We start from the raw sequence: 20,155 nt of genomic DNA, 5'->3' as shown, positions 1-20,155 counted from the left end.
GATTGTGCCTGATCAGTCTGGTGACCTTCTATGATGGAGTGACAGCATCACTGGACAAAGGAAGGGCAACTGATGTCATCTACTTGGACTTGTGCAAGGCCTTTGACGCAGTCCCATACCATATTGGTATTTCTTAGTTGGAGAGACATGGGTTCAAAGAGTGGAATATTTGGTGGAGAAGAAATTGCTTGGAAAGTCTCAGCTGGGGGGGTTGTGCTAAATGGCTCTTAGTCCTGGTAGAGGTCAGTAACAAGTGGTGCCCCCCAGAGATCCATCTTGGATCCCACTGTTTGTGAGTGACTGCACCCTTAGCAAGTTTTCTGACAATGCCAAAATGTGGAGTTTTAAGAGCAGGTCCAGAGGAGGGTCACAAAGATGGTTACAGGGCTGGAGGACCTCTCCTATGAAGATGGGATGAAGGAGTAGGGCCTGTTCAGCATGGAGAAGAGAAGACCCCAAGGAGACCTCACTGTGGTCTTCCAGTACTTGAAGGAAGCTCATAAACAGGAGGGAAATCAACTTTTCACAAGGGCAGATAGTGACAGGACAAGAAAGAATAGTTTCAAACTAAAAGAGGGGAGATTTAGATGAGGTTATCAGGAGGAAATTCTTCACTCAGACAGTAATGAGGTGCTAGAACAATCTGCCTAGAGAAGTTGTGGATGTCCTATCCCTGGAGGTGTCCAAGGCTAGATTGAATGGGGCCACGGGTAGTCTCATCTAATAGGTGGTAATCATGCCCACAGCAGAGAGGTTGGAACTAAATGATCTTTGAGAACCATTCCAACCCAAACCATTCTGTGATTCTGCTTTCTGCTATGACAGAATAAGATTTGTCCTCTTTTGCATCTGTGCTACATTCCCCCCCACCCCCCCCACCCCGAGTCATAATCAGCTAAATAAATTCTAAAATAATCAAGAAACATTCAGGAAGCACTAGTAGCAGAAGCACTGCTTGTCTACCACAGCACGCTTCAGAAGCTGGACCCAAATAAATAAGACACTTATCTGAATAGGGGAGGGAGGGTGATTGAAATATAAAATCCCCCAATACAACAGTACATCATTATTATCCAATATATGGTTATGGGCATAATTTGTCAATAGAAAGTTCTTCATAGTAACAAAGCATGATGAATTTTCAGTGTGAAAGATTTGGGGGTAATATACTCGGAAACACTGCAGGAAATGGACTCTATGCAGCTGGTACAGTTTTCTACCATAATGTCACTTGCTCTTGCTCAGAAGTATAGGGGATGGTGTACTTGAGATTATGACACAACTTCCTCATGAAAGAATGAATTGTCAAGTACAGACTGTAAAGATCTCCAGTACATATTACTCATGCATCTGCAAGACTGTATGAGGACTAGAAAGAATTAGGTTTTTGGTAACCTTCAGAATACAATGTGAAAAAGAAGATCCTTAGGCTAGAAGAAAAATAATAATAATAATAATAAAATCTACTTGAAACACTGTTGAGGGGAGTCCATTAAATAAAAAAATTGTGGAGACAATTACAAGTTCACCAGAAGCATCTTGGATTATAAAGATCAGCATCTCCATTGTGATCTAATATTTTAGCCTAATAGAAAACAAACCAACAAGAAAAACACACCTTGTCTCTTTACCATTCTCTTTTTCAGAAAGAGCATTTTGATGAAGCTTTTAAAAATTATCAGGACTTGTTTGGGAGGGATCTCTGATGCAGAGAGCTGGAAATATATTCTGTTGTACTGTAAACAGAAGTGCTGAAAATGATCGTATGACCAGTTTCCATGAGCCTGAATGAAACTAATCCTGTTAAAGCTTATAAATACACATGACTCAGTAGCTAAAGCCACATGCATATCTGCCCTTACAAAGTTTCTGACACCTTGCTTTGTCAAAAAGTGATGAGTTGCTGATTTTAAATAGCCTAAATCGCTTACTTTTCTTTCCAGAAACGTAACTCAAAACATTTCATCCTAAAGCCCTTGCTTATTTTTATTAAATAAATGGGACTTTTACAAGTTATTTTAAAACCCGTCACGTGTAGAGTTCCCACTTGGTTGAAGCCTGAATTAAACTCAGCAATGTAAATTATTACCATTGTACAACGTACTGCTTTTACTGCTTTAATCTTCTTCCCTCCCCCCCACCTCCCCCCAATTTTTTTTTAATCTCATTGCTCTGCTTCACTCGTCCATCTTCTAAAGAGGTTTACAGTATTCTATGAACATCTACTGCACAGTACTGGATGCACAGGGACAGAAACAATGTTCACTTTAAAAAAGAAAATAAAACAACATAACAAATTATATTTTATCTCTAAAAGGACAGCTGAAAGATTTCAAATCTCAATGCAGTTACGTGACTGCAGTCAATTTCAAGAATAAAGAAAAAATAACAATGTATTTGCTATTTAATTTCTAATTTCCCAGCTGTAAAATTGAAAACGATACACTCCTTTCTGAAATCCAAAAGCAAAATGCACCAAATACTAAAAATAATTACGCACACAAATATCATCTACAATAAAGTCTAATCTTGCAGGAAATTGCCAAGATCCACAGCAGAACACTTTTTTAAGCACCCAGAACATGGCAGCACAAGGCATAATCCAGCTTCTGAAAGTGGTTCCCGCATACACTGAAATGGATGAGAACTAGGAAGAAGAAACTTGCAGGCCTCTTCAAATGTCATACCCAATGTTTTCATCCATAAATCCATCATCTCTGACAGCAAAGCGCTTATGTAAGATAACTTATTACAAAAAGAAATAGGATAGGCTTTGAGATATTTTGTTCCAGCGCATATCTACGCTCTGGAAATACCAGTGCCAGTGCTGCAGCAGTAACAGTAGAGACGCCAGCCACTCCCTGCCTTTTTCACAGAGATGCTTCACACAAGAAGCAGGAAAGCCTCTAACCTTCACTTTCTCAGTGTCATAGATAATAAATAATGCAGTATGCTTACATTTTAATAGAAAATCCCTGAGGTTGAAAAGAGACTGGAGGGTTTGTCCTGACACTCTACTCCACAGGTATAGCCAACAACAAAGGAGAATGTCTGGCCCTGTAAATAGTCTTAAAGCAAATGGAAGAAAAGCATAATAAAACCCACTTTTCAGGATGTGTAAGAGTACAGCCTGTTATACAAATGCAAACAAATATAGAAACAAATTTTACAAGAGTATATTTGTTGACAAATATAGAAATAATTCATAATTTCTTAACATATTGTTGTGTACCTGTTTCACACTACTTAACAACATCAGCTTCCAACTGGACATCTTTTCAGCACCGGCCTGGAAGAAATCCCATGTCCAGAGTCCACTCCCCACATAATGAAAGCACTTCGTATTATCTTCCTCATAAACATCCTAAGCTCCAGGTTAAAATCAGTTAGAAGACAAAACCATGGCACATACTGGGTATCAACTCTAGAATCCCTGGGCTCTGATACTTAGAAAGCCTTATAATGCTCAGCTTAAATGTCCTTTAATACAGCCTGTAGAAAGTATTGCCTTCTCATCTGCCCCCAGACAACAGCGCCCTTACTTCAAGCAGTTCTTTTCTGGCTACCCAATGCTGGTCATTTTATAAACAATGTTTATGAACACAGTTCAGTCTGGGTAGTCATGCAAGGGTAAATCAGTTGATACTGTAGTCTATACTTAGAACACAAAATGTAAAGAATAATCTACCCAACTACTTCTAGTTAACCTATTTTTTTTATACACCATACAAAAGCTATATGCAGTATTTCAGATAAAGTCTTATCAGTACTTTGCACAATGATGCCAATGCTTTCTCATCTCAAGCTTAAAATCTGTTAGGTACTGTGCCACCAGAAGTATTTGCTTTTCAGGTAACTGCACTGCAATGGTAACTTCGACGCGGTCCCTGGACTTTTTTCCTCATCCTGTGCCAACATTCCTTTCCTTTGGCCATCTCCTGAGCTATTTCAGCATGCCACATCAACCAAAGCTAAACCAAACAGCAGATCATGTTCCACACAAGCTCTGGAAGCAGCTTAAAACAGAAATATGCATGAAGAAACCACCAGTTAAGATCGTAAAAAGCTGCTGTAGAACTGAAACACTTGTCACTCTGTAATCATGAATCCTTCATGAGGAGGAAACTCACTCTGTTCCTTGTCAGCTGATGAAATGCATACTATGGTACTCAGAAATTGGTTGAAGTTCCAAAAGGCCAGAAAAAGAATGACTAAAGTCTGTCTGGGAAAGCATCTATGTTTCACCATCCACATTAACAGCCAGAATTCCAAGAAGAGTGCAAAATGAAGACAATTTAAGAAACTATAGAAATCTACCCTTGAAGTATGGATTTCCAATCAGCCATGTACACATTCCCCAGTAGGTTTAATCTCTACTTCCTGGAATAACATCAGGCAAGACAGTACAAGCTGTTCCCAGAGCTAAAATAAGGTAAACATTGTTCATCTTAACCTATACTGCTGTCATCTTATAAAAAGAATTTAAACTTGCTTGACATGACCATTTTGTCATGTCAAATAAATTTTATTAGTTACTACTTCTCTCTTTTTCTACTGGGTATAACCCTATCTACTAGTTCAGTCTATAATAAAATGCAGCATTTAGGCTGACTGATGCTTAATTTCTGTTTGTAAAGATCTGACACTGTGTTTGCCTTCCACAACTTCTGACAGTTGAGTATTGTAGAATAAATTTGATCAGTTGGTTTGAAAACACCTCACAGACCTTAAGAAACCTCTAACTTGATCTTTCCTTGGTAGAGTACGAGATCCTGCTCCTTAGTCATTGATATGGACTGTAACAACCAATGACTACAGCTGAATTTTTCAGTGAAAAAGCAAGAAAATACTTTGGATTATTTCCTGGCATCTGCTTACATTTGCTGTAAAGTAAAAAACTTCTCTTTGTTACTATAAGCCTCCATAACTACTACTGGAAAACTGTATGCATCTATATCCATTACAAAACCAGTTACTTAGGTTGACATAAATTTCAAGGTAAGCAAATAGCCAGTACCTTTCCCTTGCATGAAGATATTTGTGCTTGTGAAGTACATTAACATCTACTGATGCAAAAAGTTACCATCTCCTTTGGGGCGGGGGGGCGGAAGGGAAGGGAATGCAAGACATAAATAATTTTGGAAACCATCCTCCTGACTCACTTAACTCCCCTAATTGAAACAAATTAAAGTAAGATTCACTACTCTCATGAGCATCAGACAAGACAAAGTAGCTTCACTGCTATAGGATAGAATAAGCTTGACTTTATCTTTGGTTTTATATTGAGCTAGTCTGTGTTGAAAGCTGTCACATCAATGAGGAAAAAGAGTTGTTATGGTAAGCTACAGATAAAGTGACATTTTACATAATCTGTGTAGCTTGTCCACTAACGTTAGCTTTATTATTTTCCTTTTTCAGCATTATGTAAGGATGAGATAGTAATGAAATGAAAAGCCAAAGGGGAATGCCGTTGATTGAAATTCCCAGCCCTACTTTCAATTTGAAGAGATAGTTAATTGGTATAAGTCAAAGTACTTGACTTGGTATTCATAAATAAGGACTAGTCAAAAAGCCACAGTCATACCTTATTCAAAGCAAAAGATAGTAATAATTCTCAAGCTGATTAAACATTAACATTAGTAGGTAGAATAAGCCTGAATGTAAGATCAACTGAAAACAGTGGTGTTACCCTTACGCACCGCAGTGAAAGAGCAATAGAACATCACTAAGTTCCTAGCCACTGCATATTGTTTGGGATGGAAGCACGTATGTATAATTATTTATATCCAAACAGTTGAGCTGCAGGAATTGCACCCATCTGATGTAATAATACTGTGAAAATTTCCTAGAAATAGCTAGAGAGAAGCCCAGCAATTAATAGCCAACAACACATCAAAAATATATTCATTCTAGAAAAGACATTAAGTAGCAGAAGACAAAGCACTTAACATTCAAAACTTAACACCAAGGGAAAGACCTGAATAAGATAAAGAATGTCTGATATCTACCTAAAACAACAGCATCCTCTGAGCTTTTACCACAATTATGACTCCCCCAAAGAAACCAGGAGCAAGAACAGGTAAACTGAATAAAAAGAATCTGATGTGCCGGGTCTGACATAAAATTCAGATTATCAAATGCAAAAGTAGAACACTTCTGGTTCTGTGCTGGTGTCATTTGATATAAGAATTACAGAAACTCTTGTAAATATTCATGTAAAATGTAAAAAACAACAACAACAACAAATAAAAATCAAAATTTACCTTTGAAGGTCTCAAGTTCCTTCCTGTAGGAGAAAACCAAAATACAAATTAATAAGCAAATAAGTAAATTAGGAATGTTAAGACTCATTAAAAGACTAAATGCTCAGAATTTTATTTTCATCATCTGTAAGAGTAATAAATACTACTAAGTGTGCTTATCTAAATCAAACTGTTTTGAAATTAGGCTACTATCTATTCATAAATATGCACAATTACACAAGTGTTGCATATTTATATCTATGCACATAATTTCAAAATACATTATTACAAAAATAATCAAGACCTCTTAAGGCTTTGGATACTAAAGTATCTATTGATTTGTGAATAAAAATAAGTGCTCCATTTTCATTAACACAATCCTTTTGGCAATGGCAAAGAACAAAATTCACTCACTCAGCTGCAACAGTCAGAAGGCAGCAGAAACATTCCCCTTGGAGGACAGAATTTGAAATACAAAGAGTGACAGGAAATACACAGTACTCCTCTACCAGATAACTAAGAAATCAAGTCAAAAGCAGATGCATCTTTTTTCCTTCACTCCAGGCCACATTCCAGTTTCAGTAGTGAGGCAATTGTGAATGCAAAGCACATAGATAACAGAAATATTTTCTCTGTTTTCAGGAAATTGCAAAACAATCTATCTGCCAGTGCTACAAAGCAGTGGTTTATTATGAATTGAAAACTAAAGAGATATCCAAGTAATAGCTTAGCTTAAGTAAGGCAGAATGCTGGCCTTTTCCTTATGAAATGTTCACTTAATAATGAACATCTTTTCAGCCTCTGCCTTGAGGACTTAGGTCTCATGCACATAATAAGCATAGCTGAGTTCCAGATTTGGAATGCAAAAGTGATTTTAAGTAAAAGAAGTTCAAAGACTGAACTAACAGTTCTCGAGATAAACATTTTTCACTATTCATAGATGAAAACATATGCTTCAGTCATTACTGAGTCACATACGATGCAGACTCTTTCATAATACATATGCTGTACTATAATAATTCCTTCTCCTCCCTAGCAGATTAAGTCCTTCAGCATTTATTCCTGCTGAGAGAACAGACAAAACTTTTAAAACTAAGGCTATTTTCTAAGCAGCACAAAGCAGATGAAAAGCAGCCAGAGAATGCATTTACCTCCACGCTTCCAGTGAACATGCCAATTTTGTCACCAAGAATCAAACATCAGTTTCTGAAAGAATGTGTGCTTTGGCAGGAAATAAGCTACTGCATAAGTTACAGTAGTGAAGCCTGCTAATTCTGACTTCCTGTGATATTTATTTCCCTTCCCATCTCCATCCCCTTCTCAGTTCAGATATTCCCTTTTTAAACAGAGGGAAAAAACCTAACACATATGATTTGTAGGTTCAAACTCCAGTATTTTTTTTCCCATCCTACACGTACTAAACATAATTTAAAAACTCTTAAGCATTCTCTCAAGCTACACTCCTTGTGTTTAAATAATTGCATGCTATGTGACAAAAAAGAAAAAAAAAAATCCTAAAAAATCAATTGCAGGAAATGCACATTTTCCACAGTCAGAAACAAAACCATACTGAGGAAACATCTTGTGATTGTGAGAGGAAAAGACCTTCACTAGTTGGTCCTAAAATCAAGAGGTCTTATACCACTTGTCTCCAAAAGGGAACACAACGTAATTACTGTCATTATGTGCAAATATAGTACCAAACAGGATGGCAAAAGTCTAACCAACTGACAGTGATATTCAGTGCTTTTATCTCAGAACCAAGAATCTTCCCTCTAGAAATCCAAAAAAACGTTTTAGGGTTGGATCCACTAAGATGTGGAAGAAACTTCTTTACAGAAAAGGAAGAACTTCTTTACAGAAAGGGTGGTTAGGTACTGGAATGGGCTCCCCAGGGAGGTGGTTGAATCGCCATCCCTGGATGTGTTTAAGAGCCGTTTGGATGTGGTACTCAGGGATATGATTTAGCAGAGGTTGGTTTTTTTTTGGGTTTTTTTTTTTTTTTGTTTTTGTTTTTTTTTTCTTAGAGATGGGGTACTGGTTAGGCTGCGGTTGGACTTGATGATCTTCAAGGTCTTTTCCAACCTGGATAATTCTATGATTCTATGATTCTAAGATGCTAACATTTTGTCCATCTATATATAATCTATATTAATCAAGTAAGCAGGAAATGAATATTCACCAATTGTTTTTGCTCACATACCTCTGAAAACTTAAAATTATTTACTAATAGCATGCAGTAAGAGTAAAGATTATGAATTTAAGGACCAACATTTCTTAGTATTTTGTAGCAATTCAGATCCAGACTGATCAATTTTTATCTTGATATTTTAGATGACAAGAATCAATCACATCTTGTGGTTAGTCATAACAGTCTGAACAGGAGATACATTCAAAAATGTCTTAAGATACATTTCCATTGCAAATATGCTATGCACAAGAAACACGAGGAATTTTTTTTTTTAATTTAGGTCATTAAATTTCAGTCCTAAATCTTGCTCATCATCTGCTTTGGTAATAACCAGATGCTAAGCTTAAAGTGGAAAGGAGAGTATGACCTGCAAAAACAGTGAAAGAAACTACAGGCTTAAGATTAAATCAATATGAAAGTGTAATTATGGTGTTCTAGACATAAGTACAGAAAAATATATTACAAAGAGTTCCACTTCTCTTCCCCTTTGCAAGTAAATAATTTATTTTTTATTCATAAATTATCAGGGATTTAAAAGAAGCAAAAAATACATCTTCTCTAAGAATGCAGACAAAAATAATCCACAGAAATAAATACACTGAAGCTGCATTAAAAATGAAACTATACATTTGGAATACACAAACACTCTATAAGAGAAAAAGAAGCTAACAGGGGCAATTAAAACTAAAAAGACTAACCTGAAGAAAAAAAAAAAAGATTTTAGGATGAGTAGGTAGGACTGTTGCCTCTTTTCTTTTTTAGGTCTTATCATATTAAACTGCTAGTCATTATACCATATATTACATTTTTGTATTTGTTTTTCTTTTATTTAAATTGCTCATTCTTTGAGATCATGTTTTATATTAAGTTTATACAACAGAGCTCAGTCTTTGATCGGCAGCTTACTAACAACATCATAATAAGAGAAAAAAATGGAGTACCTTTGCCTTGTTAGTCAATTTAAAGCTTTCCAATGAAAAGTGTTGCTGGTTGCATATATTTTTTCGCCAAGAAAACCAAACATGGGAGATGGTTAAGATACTTCTTTCCATTATTGTTAGGAAGAAAACATATTTTACCCCTGGCTTCCCTACACGTGAAGTTTTAAGAGGCAAACAGTGTGGATCATTCAGAATCTATCCAGGATTAAAGAAACTCCCATGCTACATCTGACCACTAATCCATCAAACCCACTATCTGGATTTCGACTATACATAGCTTCTATTTCAGCTACTAAATTCTGGGTTGATGCCAACAACACTGTCTGGCTACACAAATGAAAATTCATTAAGTTTGCCAAAGAACTAATGAAACTGGGATCAGAAGTTGACACCAGGAAGCCATGCTGCCATTCAACAAGATCTAGAAAGACTGGAGAGGTGAGTAGAGAGGAACCTGGTGAGCTTCAGCAAAAGCAAGTGAAGACTTGCTGGGATGGAATAACTATATACATCAGTAAAGATTAAGGGCTAACCTGCTGGAAAAGAGCTCTAAGAAGGATATAGGAGTCCTGGTGGATAACTGACAAGCCATCAATGTGTCCTGGTGGCGAAGAAGGCCAGTGGTATCCTAGGGTACATTAAAAGATCATGGCCATCAGGTTGAGGGTGGTGATCCTCCCCCTCTACTCTGCCCTGGGGAGGCCACATCTGGAGTACTTTGCCCAGTTCTGGGCTCCTTCATTAAAAAAGGACAGGAATCTCCCAGAAAGAGTCCAGCAGAGGATGGCAAGGATGGTCAGGGGCCTGAAGCATCTCCTGTACTAGGAAAGGCTGGAAGATCTAGGACTCTACAGCCTGTTGAAAAGATTGAGAAGGGAATGCATAACTGTTTGTAAGTATCTAAAACATGGGAGTCAAATGGATAGGGCCAGGCTCTTTTCAGTGGTGTGTAACAATTGAACAAGGGGCAATACGCAAAAAGTGGAACACAGAAAGTTCTATAAAACTTGAACAAAAACTTCTTCACTAGGAGAGTGATAGAGCACTGGAACGGGCTGCCCAGAGAGGTTGTAGAGTCTCCTCTGGAGATATTCAAGATCCACCTGGACACTTTCCTGGGTAATCTGCTGTAAGTAACCTCTTTCAGCAGGGGATATGGTCTTGATGGTCTCCAGAGGCCCTGTCCATCCCCTATATTTCTGTGATTCTGTAATTCTTTACTTTTTTATAGTTAACAGTAAGCTTTTATTAAGAAGTAGCTTTTGTAACTAATATTATATCGACTATATTGTAGTGTAAACACCTCCTCTTTTACTGAAAAATCAAGCACACACACCAAAGTAGAGCACAGTGAAGGTGCTCTAAGAATGTAATAAGAATGTACAGACATGGAAGCACTAGAAAAGTAATGTTCTGTGCACAGGGCAACTTATGAAGCCCAGTTTCTTTCCTGAGAGACAAAAGCTATTTAAGATCTACCTGTACACCGGAGTTACTAAGAACTGGTCACATATAGGCAGTAATTTTTATTTCTCCCTTTCCAGTTGCTAGCCTTCATAAGTAGGCAGAAGTTTAATTATTCTGTGAAATTTCACACCCCTGAGATTTATTTGAAAATGACCAAGAGAATGACAAACAAGTAAAGGGCAATAATTTTTAGAGAAAGATCAGCTGCATAGGACTGGTATCATACCTCAAGATAATAGTTGAGGACAGAGACCATATATTCCAGTGAAGCTTAATGCCAGCATAGGATAGACATAAGACAGATTTTTGGCCTCTTCTATGCATCATGTATGTAGATTAATTTGAAGATAAATCCCTCCATGCTCATGCCTGAAGAGGCACAGATGATAACACCTCATGATTTAAAATAACCAAAAGCAATGAAACCAATGAAACCAAAGCACTGCTAACCCAAGACACTGTTAAGAAGTTCTCTGAAACTTCTTATCAAATAGTATGATCAGAGCCACTAGTGTGGAGGAAAAGAATATATACAGACACTGATAACATACACTACTCCATTTTAGTCTCAAGTATAACTTCTATGCACATTTTTATTTGCAAGAACTACAATACATTCTGAAGTGAATTAAAACTGCAGTGCCCTGAAGCACTGTTGAAGCAGGAAGTGTCCTTTGATTTACTATTTTAATTTACCTGGAATGTTCCAGTGACCATGTAGTCAGCGCTCTCAACTTCATTTATAGAAAAGCTGAGCTTTGGGGTTTGTGGTAAGAATTTGAGAAAATATAAATTTCAGAGACTACAGGTGAAATAAACTTTTCACAGTATTTAACTTCTCCCCCTTAGTAACTTACATGAGCACAATTGAAATGAATAGTTAGAAGGCAAACAATTTCCCAAGTACCTTTCCATTCTCCTCACATACCTTCTTGCACTCTTAGGTTAACCCTGCCTTACTCATTGGGCAGAGACGCACACTAGGAATATTATTCTCCTGAATGTCACTGATAAACAAAACAAATCCAGGAGCATGGTAGGAAGAGGAAGAGGGTGAAAGCAAATACAGGTCATAAACAAATGCTTGCTGAAAGCTTTCATCTTCAAAAACTGCAAAGATACAGAGAATACATAAAGTCTATAAATCTTAAAATGCAGGGTATGTAAACACCACACCATTCCTCCAAAGCTAACTGCTCTGATCTCCCAGGTGATGCAGTCAAATTTACAAGATGCATAGTGTACCACAGCGTGGCTGTCTGTAGTGCACATTAAGGTACCTAAAATTGGCACAACACTGTTATAGCATATGGTGACTTTAAATCTTTAGAGGTTCCTGAACCAGCATAAGGTAGAGACATAGAGGACCGAATGTGGAACTTAGAACATACTGAACAAATTCATCAGTAATATCTCCTTGTAAAACAGGCTACAGATTACCAAGTTAGAAAATATACTTACTGAAAGTATCCTGCCCCAACACAGGCCCAAATAGAGATGTGAAAGCAGAGGACAGAAGCAGTCTCACTCAATGTTTTTTGTTGAGGAAAACAGTAAAACACAGACAAAGCCTAAACAAAATATTTTTACTTCAAGAAAATCCCTTCCTGAAGCCAAATCCAAACAATATTTGAAACAAGTGTTCAATCTTAAAAACATACTTCAGATTTCCTATACGCCAACATTTTGTCTTACCTAAAAATGCACTATGAAACAAAACAATGCAGCAGCCAGTGGATGACAACTGGATTTATAATTATTTCAGCTTGACGTTTCCACTAACGCATCTGGCATGAAAACAGCAGCACTCTTTTTTCTTGTTACTTTATATTTTCTTGAATTAAAGTAGCTGACAAAAACAGGTCAACTCATATATCTGAAATCGATTTGGAAACTTGGTCTGCCTGCAAGTTTTAAAATGTTTATTATTTCACAATTCATCGGCTTCTTGCTTTACAAGCACACTGAGTAGGGCTTTGCTATTAAGCAAGCCTTCCCAAACTCTCCAAAGACAGAATGATGAAGCAAAGCCTCGATTCAACTCAATGAGAACTTAATCTAGCAGATTCTCTCAACTGAGGGGGGGTGCATCTGTTTTTAAGTAAAATCTCAACTGAATGGAAAGACAAAGTATCCAAGATAGTAACTTCTGTTTAAGAGATTAAGATCATCTCACAGTCTCAGAACTGCAGTGAGAAAAGTAATATTGACCACTAGGTCTGCACTGCCTAGCTAAGGAATGGAACATAATCACAAAACCATATATCCTGCTACACATTTGTACAGCAGTTGCACACTGTTTCAAGCTGACATCCATAAGGGAAATTATTTAAGATGTAGCAGATAGCTCAAAGCTTTGCAAACACTTCTGTAAAGGGATCATCCACCACCTAGCTGTCCCCTGTAAAGGATGAAGAATTCTAAGTGAATCCCTGTCTACCTGGCTCATTACAAATTCTTATTTATATTTCTTTAAACAGTGGCTTCTCAAATTACTCAGACTATTCTCTGTATCACTTCAATTTAATGTCATTAGTAATCACAAAATACTGACCATACAATAGATACTCACAGAATCACGGATACATACCAAGCCAAATAAGAATGTAGAATAGATTAATAATCCAGTGTAGTCAAAACCTTGCTGCTTTAAGTTACTCAAATCAATGGGAAGTCAGATTGATCAACAAAAGACAAGGCTCTCGGGTTCTACTGTATCTCACAAAGGGTGGTAACACGAAGATTGATTTTCTAAACGTAACAAAACACTAAGGAATTGACTTAAATAAAAATAACTAGAGAGTGCAGAAAAACCAAGTTCTCTGCAATAAAGACAGCAGGCAAACTTGACATTTGCACGTTTCATTTCTAAGGAAAAAGTAGGCAGACAAGAAAGCAACTAAATCAAAAATGAATGTCAGAAACGATTTTATAGCTTCAGCAATGAATGTAGCAGACAGTCAATAAACTCCAAATATTAGATTCATGCTTAAAGGAATAGTTTCAAAATAGCATATCGATAGTAAAAATTGAGTATTAAATTTAATAATTTTACAAAGAAATGTGTTTCTAGATTATGAGTTACAAATACCAGTTATAAACCAAAACACTTAACGTAGAGTTGCTGATTTACAGTTTAGTTTTAAGATATTTCTGGCACCTAACAAGATCCAAAGCAGAACCTTAGAAATGTCACCTGTTATGTGCATTACCTAAATTAAGGGTTTTCTTGTGTTTTTTTTTTTTTTTTTTTTAAATTATTTCTACTATTTCTCTAAAGCTATTCAAGCTTTAGTCAGCAACAACAAACTTAATAAAGAGACTTTGATTTTCATCACAAGATATAAAAGGTAAAAGAAAAAGAGAACTCAAAACTTGCGTCACTATTACTTAAGTAATCTTCTGTGCAAAGTACTTTTCTATATGCTTAGGATTAGCATATCTAACAATGAAACACAAATGCTTTCCCCTCAGCCAGATTGCTTGAGCATTCTATTGGTTGACCTTCACAGTACTACTGAGACTGAATAGATTTAGGGAGTGAAAAAAAGAAAAGAATAAAAGCAAAAGCTACTACCAAAACACTGTTGAAACAGAAGAGAAAAGCCTTAAAGAATCAAATAAAATGCTTTTGCAGTAAGGATTCTTTTTTTTTTTTTTTTTTTTTCCTTTTTTTTTTTTTTTTAAACTCTATGCTGAAATGAAGCTACAAAAGTAGCTGAGATCTTTCAGTGCCCTTCAGCAAGACACCTCCATCAGCTTCATATCATAAGATGAAGTGGATCAAAACCAAATTCGTTCTTAATAAGAAACAGCAAACACCAACTGGTAGTCAACAATAGATACAACTAAAACCAAATGCCACCTCACTTGCTCAGCAGTTTCAGGGTACAGTGAAAGCATTTCTCTTTCAGCATTTCAAAAAAAAATAAATAAATAAAATAAAATAAAATATTTATCCCGATGAAGAACACTGGATGGTTACTTTTCAAGTGGAACATTCAGAAGAAAAATAAGGCAATGCATTAAAACAGAAGAAAATGGTGGAAGGGAAATCAGAGGAGTCGTAAAAGCAAGTAAACATTTTGCCCTCTCTTAAGAGACTAATACAAATTATTTACCTTTGAAATACATTCTAAATTGGAAGTTGAAATGTGAAATAAATTTTAGCTTCTTTTAAAGCTTATACATTTATTCGTAGGCTTAGGTAAGGAGCCTGTTATTATGGGTTTGCTTTCATTCCATTGATATTAAAAGAACGGGATTCATTTTTAAATTTAATCTTGTTGAGCTTTTATCTTTGTATATATATCACTGAACCATCAAAGAATAAATGCAACAACAGAGTTCTAGTGATTTTTATCACACAACCAAAAAGTTAGAAATCCAAACTGAAAGCTGATACTGGAGAGAAGCTACAAATGCTACTACAAAAGTGGTATATTTAGGTTTTTACTAGAATGGAAAATGGTTCTTGCAGAGTTGTTTTTGATGAGCCATAAAACAAAATTTAGACCCAGCTTTAAATTTAACTTGACCATCAGTTTCCCTATAGGTATTAAAAGAATCTATTTCTATATGAAGTTTAAAATTAGAGTATTCAGGAACTGGACTAAGATGGGAGTTGGGTAGGTTCATTCAGAGAGCTTTAAACTAGGTATGAAGGGAGGTGGGGGTGTAACTGGGATCACTAATACAGAGCCTGTATGTAACATCCCAGAAATTATACTGAACAGTCACACTTTTCAAATAGTATTTTAAAAAATGCCAAAGACACTAACAAAATGTTTTGATGTAATATTTACAAAACCTTGCCTAACATTTACTACAAATATTATTTGGAACAACTCTGGAAGTAAAATTCACTAATACTGAAGCAGCTTACTCTTTCTGGGGATATGACATATACAAAATTTTGTACTGGAAGTCTTCCTGCAAACAAAAGAAATCCAGTGTCCTAAAATTATGCAAAATGAAGCACAGTTATCAAGGGATTTTGTAAAAAGGTTGTGCAAGCTCAGCTTTTCAGGATCAATAGAAACTCTCAATCCTCACGTCTGTCCAAAGAAGTGCAGTAACTGATGAATACAAAATTAATTCCAGCCTCCCGTTACCATGAAAATACTTGCTACCAATTGTGCTGAATGCAAACCCTTGAACAGTGGGATGAAAAAACTATCTGTAGTGTGAACTCTGATTTGGCACAGAAAGTTACAGTCATACAATTAACATCTAAAGAAAACTGAAATCCAGTCATCCACAGTGTGACTACTGTGACAGTTGTCCTGAAAAGAAGTTTCTACACACACCCCAGTAAATTCATTATACACTCACCTACACAAAGGTATAGCCACTGAAAATCTACACCAGCAGAAGGCTGATCAAGAAGAATATAGCATGCAGCCTTACTTGGAAGAAAAATTTTACTGAGAGCTACCAAACATTACTAGAGCCTTAGAAATAATTTACAGTGCATTTAATGTTTGAAGGAAGAATATATTTGTTTGAAACGTTTGCAACAATATTTTTACAAATCAAAAATCAATCTGACAAATTAACTCGTGAAGTTTATAAGTGTCACAAAGCTACTATTCAAATTTATTGCTGCCAGATGGGAGATCACTGGAGATAGAGGACTGCTTTAGTTTATCACATGGGAGGCATTATGGGACCTAAACAAAGTCAGCAGACATAGGAGTCTTAGGCAACACAGTTTTGTATGGTATAGTACTATCCATTCCATCCTCTCTCTTCCAGTCTTATTAAAATAATATAATTAAACACAGTCCTTAACTCTTGTAACTGCAGAAGTTACAGATGGTAATAATTGAAAGCAGCACACAAGAAAAACTGCTGTGTTACTTTTCTGTCCTTGTTTAATGTTAGTGGCTAAATAACCACTGATTGGCCCAAGTAACATGGAACTTTTCCCAAAAGCAGGCTAATCTGATTTGTCTAAGGAAGTTTATGGATTTACCTTTTGCTTGTTTATGTCAATTAAGCCTAACATAAGCCTTTTTATCAACTGCAACAATCCTTATAGCCCCTTATGCTCCCGAAGCAATTAGAAAGAGAGATAAAAACAACAAAAGACTGTACTGAAAAAATAAATTTCACTGTAGTATCTGATTAGGACATTTTCTCACATAGTCATCTCTAATATATACTATATCTATACATAGCTGTAAATTTTATACCCTTTTGAATGAGAAAATGAATCAAACCCTCTCCAGGAGGGTAAAAACAGCATGTCATCAGCATGGAAACACCTCAATCCATCAAGCTCAACTACTTTGCTAATTACCAAAGCTGTTGCCGTGACTCAGATACCCCTATTTCCTATGCTCTAGCAAGGGTTTTGCAAGAAGCTGGGAAATAGGGGTATCCGAGTCACGGCAACACAAAGCAGAGGATTATACATTGTTTATATACATTGTTATATATGTTTATGTATATTGTTTGTTAACAAAGAAAACTTTAAAATAATAATTTAAAAAAAAAAAAAAAAAAAAAAAAAAGCTATAAATATACCCAAGAACATATTTTCATGCTAGGTAAAGCAGTTCTCCAAGTGTCATCATAAAGGAAAAAAGTTCCTCTGAAGCTTTTGGTATTTTCATATGTTGAATACATCCAAACAAGAAGGGTCTCAAGCTTTTAGGTTGCTTCAATCATTTTCCTTTTACATCTATTCTCAAATCAAATACTGAAAACAAAGGTTGCTTCAATTGCAAATGCTAAGAAATTAAGATTCTAACAATCACATTTAAAGTCAAAAGACACCATAAAATGTATTCACTTTACTTTCAAGGGACTTGGCAAAGGTCTATTTGCTATTTAAAATGTGTTCCTACAAGTTGTTACTGTTAAGTCATCTTTTTTTAATTGATAAAATAGCCAGGAGGTGCTATTTTTTGATAAAACTGATCTCTGAAATGGCTACAATTGCTACTAAGAGCTCCATAGCATCAATACAGAATCATTTTACCTCACACCACAAGCATGTATTTTGGTGCATGTAGAAACTAGCACAGAAGTGAGCTAATATTGCTTCCTAAACAATGCAGTGAACTGTCCTGAGAATGCAAGAAATGCCATAAGAGACCAGAGCAACACAAGGAGTTTTCTGGAATCAGAAACAGTATATTCTCAGCAGAAGGGCAAAGGGGGAGGGGGAGGGGGGGGAAATAGGATCATGCCTGAGGAAAGAATGGGATACTAATGGCATGGTTTAATGCTAACATATATGCAAACAACTGCAGCAAGATTAACCAGAGGAAAGGTAGAAGCTGGTTTCTGTACTACAACACTGGTGACCTGATCAATGAATACGTGAAAAAGTACTAAAAATCCAGTGGTAAGTGCACAGAAAAGCAAGCAACTCCCCCACCACCGAGGTGCATTCTTTCAAATATGTTGTGGAAAACACCTTGGTCTGATGAATCTACCATTAAGCTAGTATTCATTGTAACGACTAAAGAAAAAATAATAATAATTAAAAAAAAAAATTAAAAAATTGGTCTGTTTGAATAGAAATAAAGTGCTCTATTTAATAGGAAGACCTATTTCTGAAAATCAGTTCCCATAGTTACCATAAGCTGCATTTCAAAGGTTCGACGCTGACCTAAAGCGCTTTCTTCTAAATCTTTCATATTGGAAGATTTTTCAAAAGACTTGAAATACAGGAGCTTCTAGCTTAATCTCTGAAATAACTTTACTGTAAAATTACTTTTAGTTACATCCTTAAATTAACCACAGTTTCTATGGTTTGCGTTCATCCCAATTCTCATCCCCACACAGTCAACATACAAAAACCACCACCTTTTTACAGATAACTAATCACTCCCTGAAAATAATTTTATGTTAAAGAGAGAGCATAGGCTCCTGAACCCCTACTTGATTCTTTCAGTATTTGGTATCACAGTAAAAACCTCAAGCAGTAGATAGAGGAACAGAAAATCAGAGTTCGAAACATAGATAACAAATGACACTCACATTAAGTTAACTGGCTGTTCGCTCTTCAAGTATCTACACTGCCAAGTGTCCTTCTAGTAATGAGCTGGCAGTTAATTTCTTACCTAAACAAATACTATGGTAATGATCAACCAGAAATTACCTGCATTTTTCCTGTTTTGTCTAGATCTGGCCAAAGGTAATCAGCTTACAATTATGTTAAGTAGCTTGCTTAGCATTCTATTTATAAAACTGATTAGAGGCTAAGCACTGTAGGCAACAGTTTTTGATTATAGGAACAGAGACTGGGGGATGGAAGCAGGAAGGAAGGAGGAGTGGGACTCAGATGAGAGGAAAAACAAGACTCAAGACTACTTCTGAAAAGTTACTGCATTTTGGGAAGTATAGATCTACTGCTTTATGCACATCTTACATTTACGTGTTAGTTGGTCAAACATCACATACTGAGAATTTTGAAAATATTACTACCAAATATTTAACGACTTAAATAAGTCAGAAGAAGTTTAGACATATTGATTAGCATTGGTCTTCCTTGAGGGAATGAAAATGATGTTGCCCAGACTTAGGAAAAAGTAAATCCAAGCTGCAGGAAAATCACAAGACCACTGATGAGGTTCTGAGGTTCAGCTACCTGAATAGGGCTGAAAAGCTAAAGGATTGTGGTACGAGAATCTGCTGGATGTGACAGACAGAGCCATGAGGTGTAGTTGGATTTCAAAGGTAGCTAAAAGGAACTTGCACAAAAAATAGCCAAACTTCATAGATAACTGAAGGCAATTAGGAGCTTCTGGGACACAGAACCTGAATGCGAGCAATTCCAAAGGTAACCACATCTCTAACATTACAAAAGTACATAGATGGTAGCAGAAGAAATTTGAGCAGAGATGTAGCAAGGTCAAGATCAACAGGATAAAAAGTTACTGGGGTTGACCAACTGACAGAGTCCTGACCTCAATGAGTACATTCTAATCAGGAAACCAAACTAGTTGTTCTACCATACTACACAAGTCAAACTTTCTTCCACAATAACAAAACTGGGGAGGGTGCCAGGTTGCTTCCCCTCCCTAACAGGGCAACAGGCTGCTCAGATCAAGCAACCCAGTTATCCCTGTGTCAATGCCTGCAACTGCATCTACCCACACAGGTCCATCAAAGATGATCTTTGACACATGGCTCCAATTTAACTCATTTCCTCATCTATGTCACAGAATTAATAATACTTTTCTTTTCACCTCCTTCAATAAAGTTCTTTCTGGCACTTTCAGTGACAAAGCCAAGAAAGTGAATTTATTAAGCTCTTAACATCTACCTCTTGCTATGTTATCTTTTAGAGAAACATG

General features: G+C 36.3%; 1 protein-coding gene across 2 annotated transcripts in view; it reads right to left on the bottom strand.

Moving 5' to 3' along the window:
- DTNBP1 (dystrobrevin binding protein 1) overlaps positions 1–20,155 on the bottom strand; it is a 67,788-nt gene that overhangs the window by 33,901 nt on the left and 13,732 nt on the right. For both annotated transcript variants that reach the window (XM_072327484.1, XM_072327485.1), the window contains exon 7: positions 6,264–6,286. In XM_072327484.1, the coding sequence (XP_072183585.1) occupies positions 6,264–6,286 (23 nt within the window). The remainder of the gene's footprint in view (positions 1–6,263; positions 6,287–20,155) is intronic.

This window comes from Excalfactoria chinensis, chromosome 2 (genome assembly GCF_039878825.1).
Source record: "Excalfactoria chinensis isolate bCotChi1 chromosome 2, bCotChi1.hap2, whole genome shotgun sequence".
Lineage (NCBI taxonomy): Eukaryota > Metazoa > Chordata > Aves > Galliformes > Phasianidae > Excalfactoria > Excalfactoria chinensis.
The sequence above is the reverse complement of the archived record's forward strand: the minus strand, read 5'-3'. Positions and strand labels throughout refer to the sequence as shown.